This window comes from Scophthalmus maximus, chromosome 14 (assembly GCF_022379125.1).
Source record: "Scophthalmus maximus strain ysfricsl-2021 chromosome 14, ASM2237912v1, whole genome shotgun sequence".
NCBI lineage: Eukaryota > Metazoa > Chordata > Actinopteri > Pleuronectiformes > Scophthalmidae > Scophthalmus > Scophthalmus maximus.
In genome coordinates this window covers 22,947,645-22,967,221 of record NC_061528.1, presented here as the reverse complement: position 1 = coordinate 22,967,221, position 19,577 = coordinate 22,947,645, and the positions used below count along the sequence as shown (strand labels likewise).

Genomic DNA, 19,577 nt, shown 5'->3' with positions numbered 1-19,577 from the left:
TGAACATATTATAGACATATAACGCTCGGACTACAACCACAAACTGCTGACTAATACACATGCACTTTATTAATCCACATGCTCTTTATGAATCCACATGCTCTTAATGAATCCACATGCACTTTATTAATCCACATGCACTTTATTGATACACCTCCACTTTATTAATCCACATCCTCTTTATTAATACACATGCACTTTATGAATCCACATTCTCTATATGAATCCACATGCTCTTTATTAATACACATGCACTTTATTAATCCACATGCTCTTTATTAATCAAACAACACAACTCTTCACACACGTCTCAAAACAGGCTGAGTGAAGCAAAACACTGAACAATCCTCATCGAGACAACACAGTAAACACACACACAGTGAACACACACACACACACACACACACACAGTGAACACACACACACACACACACACACACACACACACACACACACAGTGAACACACACACACACACACACACACAGTGAACACACAGTGAACACACACACACACACACACACATACACAGTCACTCAGAACACACACACACAGAACACAGAGTAAAAACACGACCCTCAAACACCAATACAGAAATTAGAAACTTTTAATCTTTACAGTTTGAATAATTTGAGTAACTTAGGGTTGCAAAAATCATTTTTTTCTTTACGGTAAAGAAAAGAGTGAAATTCTTTCACATTAAATTATTATTTTTATAACATGAATGAAAATAATCAGTTTGCTTCCTCCACGCATCCGCAGTGAACACAATACTGTATATATATATATATATATATACAGTATTGTGTTCACTAACAAGTCTAAAACAAGGCACCTTGACTTTCAGCTGAAATAGCGATCAGCGGTGTTTGAAATGCACTAGGCTGAGCTGCATCCTGTTCTGAACGTGTGGTGAACAGTTTGGACAGCAGCGTGAGCATTTGAACAAAGTGCTGTAAATCCACATAGTTGTGCAGGTTTTGGTTACAGTCAAGGGAGAAGTGTGTAGACTTTTGAAAACCGTGTTCAAGCAGTGAAAACCCAACGAGAGTTACAAGTGGCTCTACTGTCATTTAGTAATCGGAAAAAAACTGAGAAGGGTGCAACCTACAATTGCATTGTCAAGAGTTCTTATTTTAGACGAGTGTTGTCAAACAGGCCATGAACGACGGAAATTTCACAACACTGGCTGCTTGTTTCCGCGACATCTTGTGGTTGCGTGGTTTCTCTCTGTCCTCTCGAAGCAGCAGCGGAGTGATCATCACTATGTTGTGACGTGGTTACTTTCCATCGGCTGCATTCACAGGTCTGTTCACAAGTAGTCAAGTCAAAAGCCATCAGATGGTGACCCTCATTAACACTTAATATAGATTTTAGTGTATAGAAATCAAGATAGAATCAAATCTGCAGAGACATAAACAGCAAATTGTTAGTGATGGTCATCTGAACCCCACACAAACACTGAATAGATTTTCAGGAAGCATCGACCTAAGTTAAGAAAACCTGAATTTACAAAATAACTAATTATAAGGGAAGCTCCATGTGCAACCCAGAGAGAAATATAAATTCAATGTAAAGTCAAAAGCCTTGAGCTTCTACACAGTGAGGGGTTAAGAGCCAACAGAAACAGATACTGTCATCAGAACACTGAATCCTGAGTTTGTTCCATGGATCATTACATCCAGCTGCTCTGTCCGTCATCAGTCATTGTTCTTCTATCAAACTTGGTTCAAACCAACTTACAATATGTACTCCGTCTGGACCAATGATACTATACTATTTAATATTATACAGGTCAGTAGATTGGTGTTGAATGTAACAGAACAAATGCTACTGAATGACATTTGGACTATAGTGACAAAGGAATACAAAGAATAATGAAATGTACTTGCGTTACAATTTGGGGTCAGGTGGGTCAATTTGGAGGGTTAGGGTCTGACAGGATTAGATAACATGACAAGTTCATATGATCTGCTAACCATTATGTTGCCTTTATTTCAAAATAACAACTTAAACAGCAAAAGAAAGGTCTCATTGTGATAGATATAGTCACCCATGTGTGAAGAATGGGAATCAGGTTAAAAAAAAAGAACCAATACAAAAATCTGAAAAAACAAAACGCTTTTATTTTCATTTTTGAATGAGGAGAACTACAGTAGTTGCCTACTGTCAGCTGGTAGAAACATACTGCCATGGTGTGTGTGTGTGTGTAGATGTACAGTCCTCTGCCAGCAGCTGCAATCTGTTTGATCAAATATTTTATACATCCAAAACAAAAATGTCTTCATTCTGCTGTTAGATAGGATTCTAGATAAGTTGCTGGTAATCAGCTAATCACTTTTCAAAGTTAAACATTTCTAATCGGTAATAACTCCATAACAACCTGTGAGGCTGGTCTCAGATTATGCCATCTTCAGGTCAGCTGTTTAGTGTCTGATGACAATATTATTTCATAAAAAAAATCATAAATAAAGTTAATTAGGATGTATAAGCTGCTGTAATCGGAGCAAGGTCAGGAGACGGGATGTATTTCTGGAACAGAGTCAGACCCAGAGAAAACTAAAGGATCAGACTGAATGAATTCTCATGTTACATCTGCTGGGTGGAGTTCCCGTTCCAGGTGTTGTTTTCATCCTCGCTGTCCTCCTGAGTCCTCAGACTGCAGACTTTACCCTCTTTCTTGAATTCTTTGGGCTGCTTCTCCAGAGTGTGCTTGGAGGGAGTTTCTCTGAGAGGACAAAGAGGACAATTGTCATTGAACACATGCACATTATGTACATACAGTATACACTGATCCCAAAAGCTACTCTGAGAACTTAAAAGAACTCAATAATATCACAAATAACTGACACACTGCAACATCAATCTTACGTTTGCTAAGAAAACAAGAGGTACTGGTGGAACCAGAACAGAGACGGAGACAACCCCAGGGGATCAACCTGAACAACCGTGTCTTTTAGCGTCTATCTAGATGAAAATCATAGTGCCATCAGCTCTGAATGATTTGACCCCTTACTGAAAAATGTAGAAGCACACCTTAAATTGACCCGCAACGCCACATTTGTGTCATCTCAAGACATACGGAATCAAAAGTTATCAAAATCCTGAGTTTTTTGTCATAGCCCCTCGCCGTGACGACGTGGAGAAGACATGGTGATATTCGAGCCTTCGCCATGAAACAGGAAGGTTCTCCTGATCAGGGGTACATGGGGGCGTGGCCTCTCTGCAAAGTATGGGACATTCCTCTTCCTTGCATGTCAAACGTGCACGTATGTGCGAAGGACCCGATCAAAGCTGCTTGCAATTTCAATAATAGGGCACGAGCCAACGCCTGAAAGGCTGCTTGGTTTATTATTATTATTTTGTTTCTTATGGTTATTTAACATTTTACACCTTTTTATTATTCCATTCACATTATAATTAACCTGCTTCATCATGTAATCCACAGACCAATAAGACAGAAAGGTCCTGACAGTATTAAAGGTCAAAGTAGTGGCTTTAAATTATAATAATAAAAATTAAAATGAAAGTGTTAAACTGTCAGCCAAAGGATTTTGCTATGTTTGCTTAAAATATTTTTACATACCATGATCAGTTTTTTATTTAACCATTGAATTGTTTCGTTTGTGTCTCAATCATTTCAATGTGAGGAAAGAGGTTATAGTTCTCGTGATAAAATAACATTTTAACATCTTGTAAAGGAATATAATTTAATCTCATTATCATAATCTGATGAATTTTTATGCAAAAATTGGAAAGTCTGACTAATTAACAAGTGACTGCTGACCCCACAGGAAGTGCACATGGTGACTGTAAGGGTGTCGGCTTTCCCGTCAGGGACTTCCTCTTTGAGGGCTTCGAGGTTTGTCCACACTTCTGACGCCCTCTCGTCCTCAGAGCCTGAACTCCAGAGTGTCTCTGTCAGACAGGTGAGGTGTTGTACAGTGTAATGTCTTGTGGCAGGAAAGATTTCCAAAAAGAACCACAATCAATAAGCAGAGTCGGGATTGATGAAATTCAAACGATACCCATCCCTCGGACAGAGGTAGATTTAAGAAGCTCAAGTTAAGTTTGATAGATGTTACAGTTTAAAAGATCATTCACCATATTGATATTCTTCCCAAAGCAGGTTTACTACGCTTTCATTCATTCATCGTCTACCACTTTATCCATTTAAGGGTCGCGGGGGGGCTGGAGCCAATCCCAGCTAACATTGGGCGAAAGGCGGGTTTCACCCTGGACAGGTCGCCAGCCTATCACAGGGCCACATACAGAGACGGACAACCATTGACTCTCACATTCACACCTATGGTCAATTTAGAGTCTCCAATGAACCTAACCCCATTCTGCATGTGTTTGGACTGTGGGAGGAAGCCAGAGAACCCGGAGAGAACCCACGCATACACGGGGAGAACATGCAAACTCCACACAGAAAGACCCCGGTTGAACCGGAATTCGAACCCAGAACCTTATTGCTGTGAGGCGAAAGTGCTAACCACTATACCACCGTGCAGCCCGGTTTACTACGCTTGCACAACATAATTTTTTTTTAGTTCATTAATTCATTAATGAACTAATAAGAAATTTGGGTAATTCCCGCTTCAGCGACACAAGACGTCGGTCTGGGGATGAGAGAGCGCACCATTCCGGTTTAAACGCACCAGGGCACCCGGAGGCCGGCCACAGGTGCGAAAGAACATGGAAGGCGCATCTCTTATGTCTCGCATGCGCGCGCAATCCGGGCACCGCCCCATTGGCAGAGGAGGTGGTTGAGATCTACACTGATCTCCTGCGTGACCTCTCTGAAATGTACTTGACGGATATCCGTTGTATCAACAAACAACTTTAATCTTTAACATTAATCCCTGCGTCAGAGATGGGTCTTATCAGCAAGACACACCGACGTGTGTAGGTGATGTGACCCCCGCAGTTGAGCAATCACTCCTGGCCCCTCCCCCTCTCAGACACATCTTCACCAACACTCTCCCCAGGTTTTTCAACATGAGTGGGAAAAAATCCCTCTGCAAATTTGTGTGTAGCACACGAGTCGTTTTAAAAAAGTCTTACAAAAAAGTCTTAAAAAAATGTCTCAAAATGTGATCACTCAGTCTGGAGCCTGACATAGAAATGTGCTTTACAGAGTAACCACACCCCTAAACCACTTTGGTCCAAATCTTGACATTTTAGCACTAAGGGGATGAATTCTACACTTTTTGTGGTAAATATGCATAGAAGTGCCCTCTACTGGTCGAAACCCAGCTATTGCAATTGAATTTGTTATTGGCTGATCTAGGGGCAGGTGACGTATCTAGAGGCAGTTTACATCACCAACCACCTGGATCTGCACATTCTGAGCACATCCAGATGTATGGCCTACTGGACACTTACTGATTTATAAAGAGTGTGCTTGTTGCTTAGGTAGATCAGGGGCAGTCCCTCACCTCTTGTCCTTGTCTGAGGACGGTGTTGAGTTGGTATAAGAGCCGGACTGCGGGGCGGGGCCTCGGGATGCTGGTCCAGGAGGAGGGGGGGCTGTAAACAAGAAGGTGCTGAGGAATCTCCATACAGCCAGCAGAGGGTAGAGGATTGTGCCCAGAACAGCCCAGACGCCCCCCCCAGAGGACTGGACCATGCTGTTAGCAGGCCTTCCTGAGTACTGAGGGGATAAAAGAGGAACATTTAAGGAATGCTTTAACATTGAGGGATATCAGTGTAGGTCACAATAATTAAGTTATTAACTAATCATACCATCATTTTTATTGACCTCAATAAATGCCATGGTGTTCACATGCGTGCTTGCTGTCATAGGAATAATGTCAACAACATTCCAGCTCAGCAACTGTTGGCGTTTGCTTGAAAACTTATTCTGGCCAGTGGTTCTCAAACCTTTAGAGTCGTAACCCACTGGAATAATTTAGGCTGGTAGTTGTTCCTACTCACATATTCTTGCTTGTTTTTGGTGATTTGAGTTTGAATAATAACAATTTGTTTAAAAAATATATATATTTTGGTCCGATCACTCATTATTGTCGGCTCAGTAGACGGGCTGAGTCCCCTAACCCTAATGCATCCTGTACCCCTGAGCCTCTTAGAGCACAGCATGTGCAGAGACCTGGATTCTCACAAACACACTCAATTACATCTATTCTAAAGCAGACCTTTTCACTGCTACAGACAATTGAACGTTAAAAAATTCCCAGGCTAATATGCCATTTAGTTTGAATATTTTGTTTAATATTTAATTATTTCTCCATATCAGTCTGACGACCGGCAAAAATTGTCTTGAAAACCATGTGGGGACCCCAGTTTGAGAATCACTAGTTTAGTAGTGACCCATAGGCCTATATGGCAAGCTCACATGACTCCTGGTCTAAAAATGACTACATTAATGTATATCACAATCATTTCTGAGACAATATATGGAGCAACAGGCCAAGATCAGTGTATTAGTTCCCCTATGCTAAGCTAACCTCATCCTTACTCAGCTCTGTACTGAACAGTGAGCGGCAGGTGTGAGCAGCACACATCTGTATCATGCAGGTCTGACAGATGGACGGTGGACTCACCGGCAGAAGCACGATGGAAGTGCTGGGAGCCAGTTCCAGCTCCAGCAGTGTTTTGTTCAGGTCTTCACTGGTGAACTCCCGCCGAGGGAACATGGTTGCCAGGGAGAAGTTACCGTAACGGTTTCCCACTTCCTGAGACAGGACCAGCACAAACGTTTTGACAGCGATTCCAAAGGGTTGCACATGCCACATATTTGTCAACTTTTCCATGAGAGTAGTGGCTACATGATTTGGACTTTATTGTAGACAGCCTGTAGTCCCCTGCTCCCACCCATATCCATGTACACCTCCTACTGATGTAGGAAACCTTATCCAAAACTGGGAGGTCACAGTCCAGCTCTGTGGCAAAAGATTTCTTATGGATGAACTGAAGAAATTAAAAAGCTGCAGGTCGTCAACAAGTAGCTTTAACAGACGTGAAGGCTTCGTGAAGAGCCATCGTCCTCCTGGTACAACCACATGTCTCAGTGTGCACACAACAAAACAACGTGGATGAATGTGATGATGCAAGATAAGTAATCTGGCATCTGTGATATTGGCCACTTAAAACTGGCAAGATCAGTTACTGGAATCCTAGGCATGATATTATGATTGCATTTCCCAAGTTCTGTGGGGGATTGGTTCTCCAGAAGTTATCATCTTAAGATCAGGGGAAATAAAATGAAACATACTAACAAGAAGTGAGACGACTGTGAGACAGACCTGAACAGCAAAGTGACGAGCCTCTTGCAGTGTGCTCTGCGCGGGGAACTGGTTGGTGAAAGATGAGCCGTCTGGGAGACGGAACTGTATCCTCGCTATGGTACTGAACACACACACGCACGCACACACACACACACGCGCACACACACACGCACACACACAGAAATTAAGTGAGCTGTATGGACAGAGTATTTCTACAGAGGGCAATTTTTTGCACATAGCATTGATACTTAAGAGGTTAAGAGTTTTGTATCATAGTTCAAAAATTGTAGCACAAGAAAACATTTGTTGCCATCATTAATATATAATATATATATATATATATATATATATATGACAACAATCACAGATACTGCCACACCACTCTGTAAAGAGCCTTGTGATCATGTATGTTGTGATTTGGAGCAATCCAAAAAAAATGTAACTGCAATTGTTTTATTAAAAAAAAACCACACTGTTCAATATTTCTCAAGATTATAAATGGACATTAACTACTCTGCAACACATGTAGTGTTCCTCATAAAATGAATCATGTCTGTACTCCACTAAGATCTATAAAGCATATAGCAAATCCGCACCAATTGCAATGAACACTCTTAAACATATATTTTATTATTAAAATGAATCCCATTTTAACCTTCAACTACAAAAAGCATATTTGAGAAAAACATTTTGTATTTTGGTCCATGTACCATTCACTAACATGGCGGAGGCCAGATTTATGACCTATGCTGCAGCAGCCACCAGGGGGCATGTGGTCCATCTTTATATACACCGTGTAGAATCTTCAGACCTCGAGTGGATGGTAATATTATACTCACCGTAGAACTGTAGATCTGCTTTGATCACTTACAAAACTCCCACTTCAACACTATACGTAAATTCACCGACCTCAGACTTGTTTTAGTATTTTGACTGCAACTTCCAATCCTTTCAAATGTTTCCAGGGAAAATTTCAGCGCAATCACACTTATTGTATACTTTCTAGTTACAGTTGTGATTTTCTTTATGTGATAAAATGCCCAAAGTGACCCAATCAAATTGCTTGGTATTGATATGCACACGACTGAGGCATATAGATTGTGTATAGAAATCTCAGTCCTCTGTGGACTTTTTACCTCCTCTGCCTGACCAGTGCCTCCTTCCTGGCCTCCTGCTCTGCCTGGCGGGCCTGCAGCAGGGCCTCCTTGGAAGACCTCTCCTCCACCTGGGTTTTGGCATAGCGGGCCGCTCTGTCAGCTCGGTCCTGAGGACAAACAGGTGCAACAGATCAAGTTAAAGCTGCTTGTCTCACCTGGATTGAGTCTTTTTGGCCTTGGAGAAATTAGACATGACATGCATTATTTGTTTAATGTATCATTCCATGTTTTATAGTTTCAAAGTTTTAGAGCTGACATGATCTGTGACCAAGATGAAACAACAACAACACTGGAAATTGTCAAATCGAAAAGCTGTTGGCCCAACTAACAAAGACAGAACTCTAATAAGAGCTGAAAAAGAAACTCAATTATGTCTAATATAACAGCTCACAATGTAAACTCTCTGTCTCCTGTCTGTGATTACATGACAACAGGTCAACATCAACACAACAAGTAAACATGAAATATCAATAGCAAATGAAGACCGGTGCAAAGAAGGAGTATTTTGGAGGCATCTAAACAAAATGTTGTGATCTGCCTCTTCTGTCCCCTTCTCTTTGTGGTTGATGTGAAGGGCCTGTTCAAGGTTCTCTCTTTTATTTTGACCACAAAGCCCCCCTCCACTCAAAACAGTGTTGTTCTTCTGTTTCTGTCCTCTTACATGTCTGACATTGACTATAGGGACTTGTACCTGCTGTTTTTACATTCTGTTGCACTTATCTGCAATTTGAAATTCAAACGAATCCTGTTCAAGCTAGATTTGGTATGTCACAAATACAAAAAACAATTGTTGTCCAATATGCAAACGTGAGGCAAAGCGTATCATGAGAGGACGGCAGGTGTGTCAGCTGACAGTTAGCGTGAGCATTAGCAGTTGGTGAAAGTTTTTTCTGGCTGAATCTCAGTGATGTTGCCTCTAGCCATCTTGTTGATCACATTCTTCCAGCGGTCAACCTAGTGCGAGCGTGGTCTGTGTTATTTACATATCATGAATATTCAGTCTCAGAATTCCTCAATGAGGGAGAGAGGGTGGATGGTTTTCAGCCCCATTTCAGAGTTAAACAATGTTAAACAAAATATAAGGCATAGCAGATTATTTTTATACTCTTTAAACCTTGACTGGAGGGGATGTTTAAGTGTTAAAGGCATCATCAGCACCGCCCAACACTAAAAACACTGCAGTAGCTGGACAACTGTTTCACTTCCTTCACATTTAAAACAGAGAAGATTTGGTTACCAAGGCAATTTGCAGTTTGACTCGCTCCCTGGCAGCCTTCTCCTCCGTCTTCTCCCTATTCCTTTCCTCCAGGAGTCGCTTGGTCTTGTCGTCTTCTTGTTTCCTTTTATAGTCTTGCGTGTCCTTGCCAGTCTTTCGCCGCTCCATTTCCTTTTTAATCTCATTCTGAATCATATGCAACACATTAATGAAATACAACATTATTTGTATTTCATTAATGAAATACAAATAATGCATTTCATTTCATACTTCATACAACTGAAAACAACTTGGGCACAAATAAAATAAAGCTCCAATCGTTAATGCTGCTCACATGATGCTGTGCCTGTGCTCATAGCTACAGTCATTACAGACAGTTAATAACCACAGACAGCAGCGCCTGCGATTACAAAGTTACAACTGCTGCGTCTAACCTGTTGATAGACTACGACACTATTTTAAAAGGTGGGAAACACTGTTTGAAGGGGGAAATGTCGAATAATGAGCTGAAATGAATGTAATGTAATGACTCTTACAATTATAATCCACACGCACACGCACACACACACACACACACACACACACACACACACACACACACACACACACCTGATGTGTTCATCAATAACAGCGTTGACATACTGTGATTCTGTGATTGAAGACTGTTTTACAGATCACAGATCAGTGTATGGCACAGCACATGAAGCAGGAGTTCTGTGAACACCAACTCTGGAGTCAGTTGTATAACACTGGGTGCAGGGGTGGATTCACATCGTCCTTCCTGTCATTTTTTCATCTCTACTAATCCTTGACCTCAGTGGAAAATGTCATGAGGTCAAGGAAAGGTGTAAGGGAGGATTCATAGGACTTAGGAAAAGAGATTCCGACTCCACTTTCACTAAACTACGTCATCATATGACAGTGGATTTTGTTGATGCGTCTGTCGTGGTGAAACTACAAATTTCTGAAGATAAACTACCCATACGTCAGCAGCTCCATCACCATGTTTTTTTGTTTTACCACTGTGTGACATCAGATGTTATGGTTCATTTGTAACAGTAACTTACATCTGGATCATATTCATACTCTTCCTCTTCTTCAGATAGAATCGTTTACGTTCGTGCATGGCGCGTCACGTTAAATATCGCTGCTGCAATGAATTTTGGGTCTATTTCCCCTCTCCTTTCACATAGCAAGGTCGGGTGTACCCTATACTAAAGGAGAAAGGAAAGGAAGCATTGAAGCTCCTTTCCTTAGCATTTATAGAATATGAACATTACCATGGGGCTGAGGAAACACTTCTGGGTCTATTCAAGATTTAGGAAACTGCAAATTTGACAATTCGACCGCAGCCCAGTTCTTGTCCTTGTCCCCTTACCTCTTCTTCTCCTCTGATCCTTTGCTCTCGTCTCTCCTCCAGTTTCTTGTTTAACCTGAAAGAAAAAAGGAAGTGATACGTTATCACATTTACCTTGACAATGATATATTTGACTATAGCAGGCTTTTTGATATATGGGGGCATTGGATTTCTAAGGTGTGAGAAAATAAGAGCCATGTGTAAACCGTGCTCTAACAGTTTTGTAAACTGTGCGCATTTCTCTCAGATATATCTCACCATAAACACTTACACTCGTCAAAGAAATCGAAACCAAAATCCTAAGAATACTGGACATTAAAGGGGCGGTAAGCGATTCTGGAGAAAGATTGTTTGTTGTAGATTTTTTGACTGCACTGATCGGGGCTCGGTCGCAGGGGAAAAAACCCCTGAGTATTGTGAGGTGCGGTCTTCAATTTACAGAACCAGGCCTGTGCCGAAAACCAGATTTTATTTCGGTACACACACAGAACCGACAGCTAGTGGACCATGAGGAAATATTTGCTGAATTCTATAAAACGTGTACTAGATTAAAATCACTTAGTGCCCCTTTAAGTGTTACCTTAGGTCACGCCAGAACATATTGAATAACTCCCCTTCCCTTCGTCATCACATCTCGCTCTTTCAGTGTGTGTGTGTGTGTGTGTGTGTGTGTGTGTGTGTGTGTGTGTGTGTGTGTGTGTGTGTGTGTGTGTGTGTGTGTGTTTGTGTGTGCGTGCGCCCGTAATTCTAATCACAAATCAAATCCCAATCGCAATATTTGTCAGAAAAATCTCAATTCGATATTTTCCCAAAAGCGTTTAGACCTAGTGAAAGGTCCAGTCATTTTCTCATAGACATCTACTGGCAACCAGCGGCGTCGCCCTCTGCTGGTCATTCGAGAGAATACAGGTTTCAGATATTTCCTGTCACTTTACAGACACAGAGTCTATGTCCTTATCCATATAAAGTCTATGGACTGGACTGGACTGTGGTTAGATGTCATCAGTTGATGCAGCTGTTCACCACTTATTGACAGCTACAATAGAATCCCTTCACACCCGTTTAAACCCACTAACATCAGGCATTTTCTGCAGTTTTGAAAAACGTTTAATCGGAATTCAACCCCGGGTCAAATGACTCTACAATAGTCCAGGGTAATAATCGTGAACGTGCTAATTTGCGCGATGATGGAGGCAATGAAGGCTTGTCTCTTCCGTCGGTAACTTCTGCTACTCGTTGCCATCTCAGCCACAAATTCCGGTCATTTTGGTGTGAAAGTGGTATAAGAGTAGATGAAGACCAGCATGAGACTTATAATCACAGTCATTTGATGATGTGATTCATCATCCAGCATCCAGAAACTGGCTAGATGTCCCCTGTGTCAAACTTATGTTACACAGCTGTTGTTGATGTCAAATGTGTACATTGATTTGTCTCAGAGAGTAGATATGTTCATAAGAGTTTACCAGATTCATGTCGAACTAACATTACACTGAACAAAATTATAAAGCAACACTTTTGTTTTTGCCCCCATATTTCATGAGCTGAACTCAAGGATCTAAGACTTTTTCTACATACACAAAAGGCTTATTTCTCTCAAATATTGTTCACAAATCTGTCTAACTCTGTGTTAGTGAGCACAAGATAATCCATCCACCTCAGAGGTGTGGCATATCAAGATGCTGATCAGACAGCATGATTATTGCACGTGTGCCTCAGGCTGGCCACAATAAAAGGCCACTCTGAAATGTGCACTTTTATCGCAGCACAATACCACAGATGTCGTAAGTCAACTCTTATGTGAAGGAGATGTGTTGCACTGCGTGAGGCAAATGGTGGTCACACCAGATACTGACTGGTTTTCGGACCCCACCAGTACAGTAAAAGTTCACATTTTAGAGTGGCCTTTTATTACGGCCAGCCTCAGACACACCTGTGCAATAATCATGCTGTCTGATCAGCATCTTGATATGCCACCCCTGTGAGGTGGATGGATTATCTCGTGCTCACTAACAGATCTAGACAGATTTGTGAACAATATTTGAGAGAAATAAGCCTTTTTCTACATAGAAAAGGTCTTAGATTTTTGAATTCGGCTCATGAAAAATGGGGGCAAAAACAAGAATGTTGCATTTATTATTTTGTTCAGTGTAAGTACCCAGATGTCAGACATACAGCTTTTCCATAACAAGTTGCAATCAACAACCACGCTGTGGTTTAATGAAACACACACAACACAAATCAGACAGGGAATTAGAATGAAATGAATGAATGAATGAATGAATGAAATGAAACAAGCGTAAAACGTAGTTTAGTTTACGGTCAAGTTAGAGTCTCCAATGAACCTAACCCAATTCTGCATGTCTTTGGACTGTGGGAGGAAGCTGGAGAACCCGGAGAGAACCCACGCACACGGGGAGAACGCGCAAACACCACACACCACGGGGTGGCTTGAGCCAATACCAGCTAACATTGGGCGAGTATGTGTAACCATACTTGGTAAAATAATAGAGTTGATTCTGATTCTAAAGGCTAACTCATTAGATTGATACTGGACTCCATTATAACATAAGATGTACCTTTATTGAATCCCATAGGATAAATTCAATGTGAAAAGTCTTTCTATTGTATGGGACTTGATATCAGCATAGATCTTATATCTATCAATAGTCTATTTTGTAGCAGAAATTATGATTTTTAAGTGTTGTCTTTCCTTTGGCTGCCTTTTGACCTACACAGATGACGTCTACAGTGCCAACACATCAAAACAGAACACATTTTCTGTCAAGAACATCTGTGTTTCTACCTTTGCACCTTAGCATCCAGGTCGTCCTCACTCTGAGCACGATGTGTGGCTGTGGGGCTGCCATCCTCTCCTGGGCTGGACAGTGATGCTACACACAGCAGGAACAGAAGGAAAGCACTGGGTTAACTGGCAACTTGACAAACTAATCTATCCATATCCACCCTGGAATTCTGTTTGCACTTAACTTTGTGTGTCTGTCTGCTGTCGCGCACCTACAGTCATTTGACAACTATTTCTTTTAAATTGCCGTCACGAGTACTATTACTCGTGACGGCATTTCTCACCACTTTCAGAAATATTATAAACCAAACAATCAATCGATTTATGGAAGAAATAACCAGCAGATGAATCCATAATGAAAATAACTATTAGTTGCAGTTGGATACAAAACTGTTCAAAAGAGCAAGTAAATCAGTAAAATAATCTAATGACATAATACATAATTGTATGAACTCAGGAAAATAGGATCAGAAAGGTCCCACACTTTTTTCCCCGGCATTTAACTAGTTCAAAAGGAAAAAAAGTTTGATGTATTCATTTCTAAAAAGAGATTATGAAGGTCCCTCCAGAATTATTTTGTTCAAATGGAGGTGACCAGCTTCTGGTCCATTATTTTTACACACACTTCCAAAAAAGAGAGCATTTGTTGGACCAAACCAAAAAAGTCCTTCTGTTTTCATTTATTTTAGGGTCATTTCAACTGATAATAATAACAAGAATAATACCATGATATTTGCTGAGACGGTTATTGTATTGTGAAAATCTCATACCGTCGCAACCCTAGTCACAGGTCAATCTTCAGAACCGCTACAGAAACAGAATAACGCCCTGTGAACAATGATGATTCTCACCTCTTCTGGCACGGTGAATGACAAATTATCATCACTTTCAGCTGGAATATAATTTCTGGTGTTGAATGATTAGGGTTAGATTTCTGATATATCACATTGTGGAGGTGGTTGGAATTTATAAACCTTTCTCTGTAATGCTCAAACATTAGATTAAATCCAGGCTCGCTCACCTTGTGCAGATCCAGGTCCAGCTGCCGGCTCTATGGCCTCTGCTGCTGGATCTGAGGCTACAACCGACTGTGTACCTCTGGTCTCCAGAAGAGCACCAGCCTCAAGTGACACTATGGCAGGTCCAATCAGCTGTGCATGCATCTGTTAGATAACAGGGAGGAGAAGATCAGGAACATTCAGTAGCTTAGTTGTTGAAGGGTCATCTTCATGTATATAGTTGTAATACATATACCTCCAAGTAAACATTTACTGTGTTCCTTTGTAAAGTTGGTTGTGTAAGTCCTCACCAAATAACACCAAGTGGCAACCCACTGTGACCTCACCCAGTTGTTTGTGAACTACCATTTTAAATTTTAGAAAGCATCATCTTTGGTTTTTGAAACCAGAAGTAACCATATTTGGAGGAATGGGGGCATTGACCTGGCTGAGAGCTTATTCACTGCATGTCCACCTACACCTGCGACAATTGGACAGTACTAGCTGTCAATCACATGGCCTATTTACAAAATTAACATAATGCAGTATTTAAGAAGTCTTGGACCATAAACTCCCCAGGAAAATGTTTACTGAAGTTATAAATAAGTTATAAAGTGAGAAGTGGAGTAATTTTCTCATAGACGTCTATAGAAACCGACTTCTATTTGGAGTCGTCTCCAGCTGGTCATTTGAGAGAAAACAGGTTTTAGGCATTTCAGCATTTGCTTCACTTTGATAATGTTAAGTGAATTTCCCTGGCATGGGCTTAATAAAGTCTCATCTGATCTCATGATCTTTACATTACATTCAAATGCACACAGTTCCAGGCGCATCAAGTTCTTGCATCACAACCACCTGAGAAGATTCACTTGTAAATTAATATTTATTAAAACTAATAAATTATGCATTTAGTTTGTTTCACACATTCATGGTAATGGTCCTGAATCTCTTTCATGCCTGTGGAGAGGACTATTCGGGAATCGAAACATCGATTAGAAGATGACAGGCTCTACCTCCTGAGCCACAGCCTCCCTTTGTCTGACGGATGGAGATGGCCAATTATCTGTTAAGTCAACTCCAGGCCCAGGCCTGAACTACAAAGCGAGTTCAACAGACCCAGGATATGTTTCCATTATCTACTATGATGATCAAACTACGATGAAGAGAAGCTGAAGTGATGTCAGACTGTTTCTGCTGCTGAAGCAGAGGAGAGAAGTTAATCACACTGACCTGTTCATTCATGATCATGAGGAATATTGATGAGTGGGTGGAACATTTTTACTGATAAAAGGTAAAGAATTCAGTTTTTGTTACTATTGCTCGCCTACTCGTGTTGTTCCGAGCTGAAGTGATAGAAGAAGAAAGTAAAATGAATCTGTCGCGAATCAAATCATCTTTGTTATTATTTGTCACTTTTTACTCTGTTGTCCCATATGGGATCCTGTTGAATGAGGACTCTGGTTTCCAGTGATGTGATTGGGCAGTAGTTTGGCTGTCCACAGGTTTCAATTTCTTATCTGGAACATAACCTGCTCCAGAGCATGTTAGTCATTAAGCATGAGTTACCATGGTGATTCATCCCAGTAAGAAGAGAACCAGCTTCATAGGACAGAAACCAGAGTTAAAGCTGACGTTCCCTCGATACGTACAGGCCCCTGCTCTGTCAACTTTAAGTTGATTTTATTGTTAAAAAATCAATGAGCATAATCTTTGATCAGTCTCATGAATACATGTTGACTAGCAGTCATACTCCATGCAGCTGAGCTGCAAATTAAAATTACCGTTGGCAACTGTCTTATGGTCAGAAAACATGAAGAGAAATCCAAATTCAGTTGAGTGACCATAAACAAGGTTTTTCACATTCAAAACACTTGTGTTGTGTTGATTGTGACATATGAGAATACAGAAGGAAAACCTCCAGAGAATTCACAGCTTGATGACAGTTAACAGAACCAGCTGAAGTATGCTCATGTCCTGCCTCCTGCATGATCCAGCCAGACGCCACAGAATGTTCCGGAGATTTCCTGCTGGTGAGAACGTGTCTCACTAGGACAATCTCTGCTGTGTTCGTCGTATGTGAACGGAAACTTCATGTTCATGTATGTGTGTGTGTGTGTGAGATAGAAAAATGTATAAACTATATGTAAACTGCATACAATCCAAAATGTGTGGCCATACCTGCTTGACTCTGTTGATTCTTTTCATCAGTTCTTCTGCAGACACACTACCAGCGATGACCTCCAGAGGAATTCCATTCTCTCCGATAAAGAAGCTAGAGGGTATGCACACCACTGGATCTTCACACAGGGCGAAAGGTTAAGGAACAGGTGCCCAGCAACTGATGTAACATTGTATTTTTACACAAGCAGTAATTCTTTACTGCAGCCTATAGCCTGACAAACTGGTTTGTGATATAAAACCAGACAAGAACTGCTCTGGTCCCTGTTAGAAACTAGTCTGCCATGTGGGTTTGGGTAAACAATATCTATTGCCCAATATAAACACATTTTCTTTAGAGGCCCCACATTAGTTCAGACAAAAGAGAAATTGCCAATATTTCGAGCGACAAAAAGATACAGATCTGGGAGAACTGCACACATGCCTCACTGTGGAAAAAAAGAAGGACATAGATTGGATTTGAATCTCCGTGCACATTAGTAATTCATTCATTCATTCATCGTCTACCGCTTTATCCATATAAGGGTCGCGGGGGGTCGCTGGAGCCAATCCCAGCTAACATTGGGCGAGAGGCGGGGTACACCCTGTACAGGTCACCAGCCTATCACAGGGCCACATACAGACGGACAACCATTCACTCTCACATTCACACCTACGGTCAATTTAGAGTCTCCAATGAACCTAACCCCATTCTGCATGTCTTTGGACTGTGGGAGGAAGCCGGAGAACCCACGCATACACGGGGAGAACATGCAAACTCCAGACAGAAAGGCCCTGGTTGAACCGGGATTCGAACCCAGAACCTTCTTGCTGTGAGGCGACATGCAGCCACATTAGTAATTGATTGCACTAAATAGGTTGTGGGTGTGATCGAGATGGAGAAGTTAGTTTTTTGTTTTGCGTGGAATTAAAGAATATTAAAATATTTATAATTATTATTGTTGTTGAAGAGGAAGTAGAAATAAAAGGGAATTCAAGAAAGACTTCTGAACAAGTTGGGCAGTAATAATGAAGCCAATAGTAGAATTGTATCCACAGAAGTTTGGCTTTTGATTTCTTGAGGTCAGCCACATTGAAGCTTTGGACATATACATACTAGTTACACCAGTTCCTACACGTCAAACAGAAAGATGTGTAATGGGGAGTGTAATAAAAGTAAATGTGCATTTAATTGTGAGTGGCAGATAGATTGGATTTGTCTTAGCTGGTCACTATGACCAGTCTATATCGATGCAGTTGGATTCATTATTTATTACATGTATTCCCCCAACAGGAAGAATCAATAAACTGACAGAGTGTATATACTGTGGAGAGTCACCTGCAGCCGAGTACACTACTCATCATACCTTTTGGCATCGACTTTGATGGCCACACAGCAGTGGAGAGCCGCCTCTGAGACTCGGTCGTCCTCCCAGCTGGACATCAGCTGTGCGGACTGTTCATCTGCCCCTGGGAACAGACACAGTGGAACCATCCTCTCACTTGGCGGTGGAGCAGCTGACCAACAGCGCCGATGCTAATACTGATGCTTATAGTGCAACGACGACCCAATCGCACACTGCCAGGCGCACGCATCACTTCCGCATGTGAACCCGCTGTCCGCATCCTCTCTACGACCATGTCACCACCTGACATGGTCGTAGCTGCCTGAGCTGAGACACCGGACTCTTTCACACAGGCCGCCGGTGGCCAACAGCTTGTGATAGCATCGTATTCAGGTTACTTCGTCTGACTCCATGCTTTCGGTGTCACGACGTAACGACACTTCTTTGACAGCTGGTCACTTATGCTCACTAGCTTATTGCTCAATATGGCAACTATCACGGGCAGCTGGCTGGCACCCCGTTAATTGTAATCTATACAAGCTAATGTTAGCAAGCTGGCTAATCGACACAAACACACACACACGGTACCTGTAATGACGACGACAAAAACGAAGCCCCGCTGTTTAGCCGAGTTGATGGCCTCAGCGATCGTTCCCTCAAACCAAAGCATGTCTCCGAGCTGTTCCCGCCGTGTAGCAGCTATGCTCCGTGTGACATCAGTTCACAAAGCTTAGAGAGTTGGAGCCACGGTCACGGTGCGTCTGTGGAGACCCGGATACGGCGCTGAGGCCAACAACACGGTACCGATGACGCGATAACAATGAGGTCGTTCATTGGTTCATCGCTTGCGCATGCGTATTGTGTCGTCTCCTGGCTCTAAAGATGGCGGACGATCGACGTAACATCTCATGCATTTTCTTTGATTTTACACTTTAAAAAGCAAATAAATGCTGCGTTTGACTTCAATTGGGTTAGAGAAGGGTCGGGGTAAGGCGTCGTTGTCGTTGCAGACTCAAGTGATCATCAAACGACGACAACAACCTATGCAAATGAAAACAAAAACGAAGAATCACTCCATCTTTAAAACGACAACACAGCCTGCTGCTGTCAGAGGAAACGGAAATACGAAGCGACTGTACAACCGATGACGTTGCGATCTCTTATCCTGTTTACATTTTTGCTCATCGACCCCCCGTGGTCACTTGCGGTATTGCAACAAAACTCCTCCGCTGTCCAAAACACATTTTCACTTGCAGCATTATAAAGGAGCCCTCTGTAATATTGTTGACGG

General features: G+C 41.7%; 1 protein-coding gene across 2 annotated transcripts; it reads right to left on the bottom strand.

Annotated features, from left to right (window-relative positions):
• Positions 1-2,105: 2,105 nt before the first annotated feature.
• On the bottom strand, positions 2,106-19,435 carry ubxn4 (UBX domain protein 4). 2 transcript variants are annotated; one of them, XM_035604870.2, is made up of 13 exons: positions 18,875-19,435; positions 18,308-18,410; positions 17,361-17,389; positions 16,962-17,080; positions 14,807-14,948; positions 13,786-13,873; positions 11,001-11,055; positions 9,644-9,808; positions 8,386-8,513; positions 7,268-7,370; positions 6,566-6,697; positions 5,441-5,655; positions 2,106-2,727 (listed from the first exon to the last, which is right to left on the bottom strand). In XM_035604870.2, exons 1-13 carry the CDS (start codon positions 18,954-18,956, stop codon positions 2,589-2,591), a joined length of 1,500 nt encoding a protein of 499 aa, XP_035460763.2. In that variant the 5' UTR covers positions 18,957-19,435; the 3' UTR covers positions 2,106-2,588. The 2 variants fall into 2 exon arrangements, with proteins under 2 accessions (XP_035460763.2, XP_035460764.2); XM_035604871.2 differs by having other exon boundaries at positions 2,631-2,727; positions 5,388-5,655.
• Between the last annotated feature and the right edge of the window lie 142 nt (positions 19,436-19,577).

What these genes read in the sequence shown, in the direction of transcription:
- ubxn4 (XM_035604870.2), bottom strand. Translation starts at nt 18,956, where the DNA reads ATGCTTTGGTTTGAGGGAACGATCGCTGAGGCCATCAACTCGGCTAAA. An exon ending in ATCAAAGTCGATGCCAAAAG is followed by an intron (nt 17,390 to 18,307) that starts GTATGATGAGTA and finishes TTTTTTCCACAG; the next exon opens with TGAGGCATGTGTGCAGTTCT. An exon ending in GCACTGGTCAGGCAGAGGAG is followed by an intron (nt 7,371 to 8,385) that starts GTAAAAAGTCCA and finishes GTGTGTGTTCAG; the next exon opens with TACCATAGCGAGGATACAGT.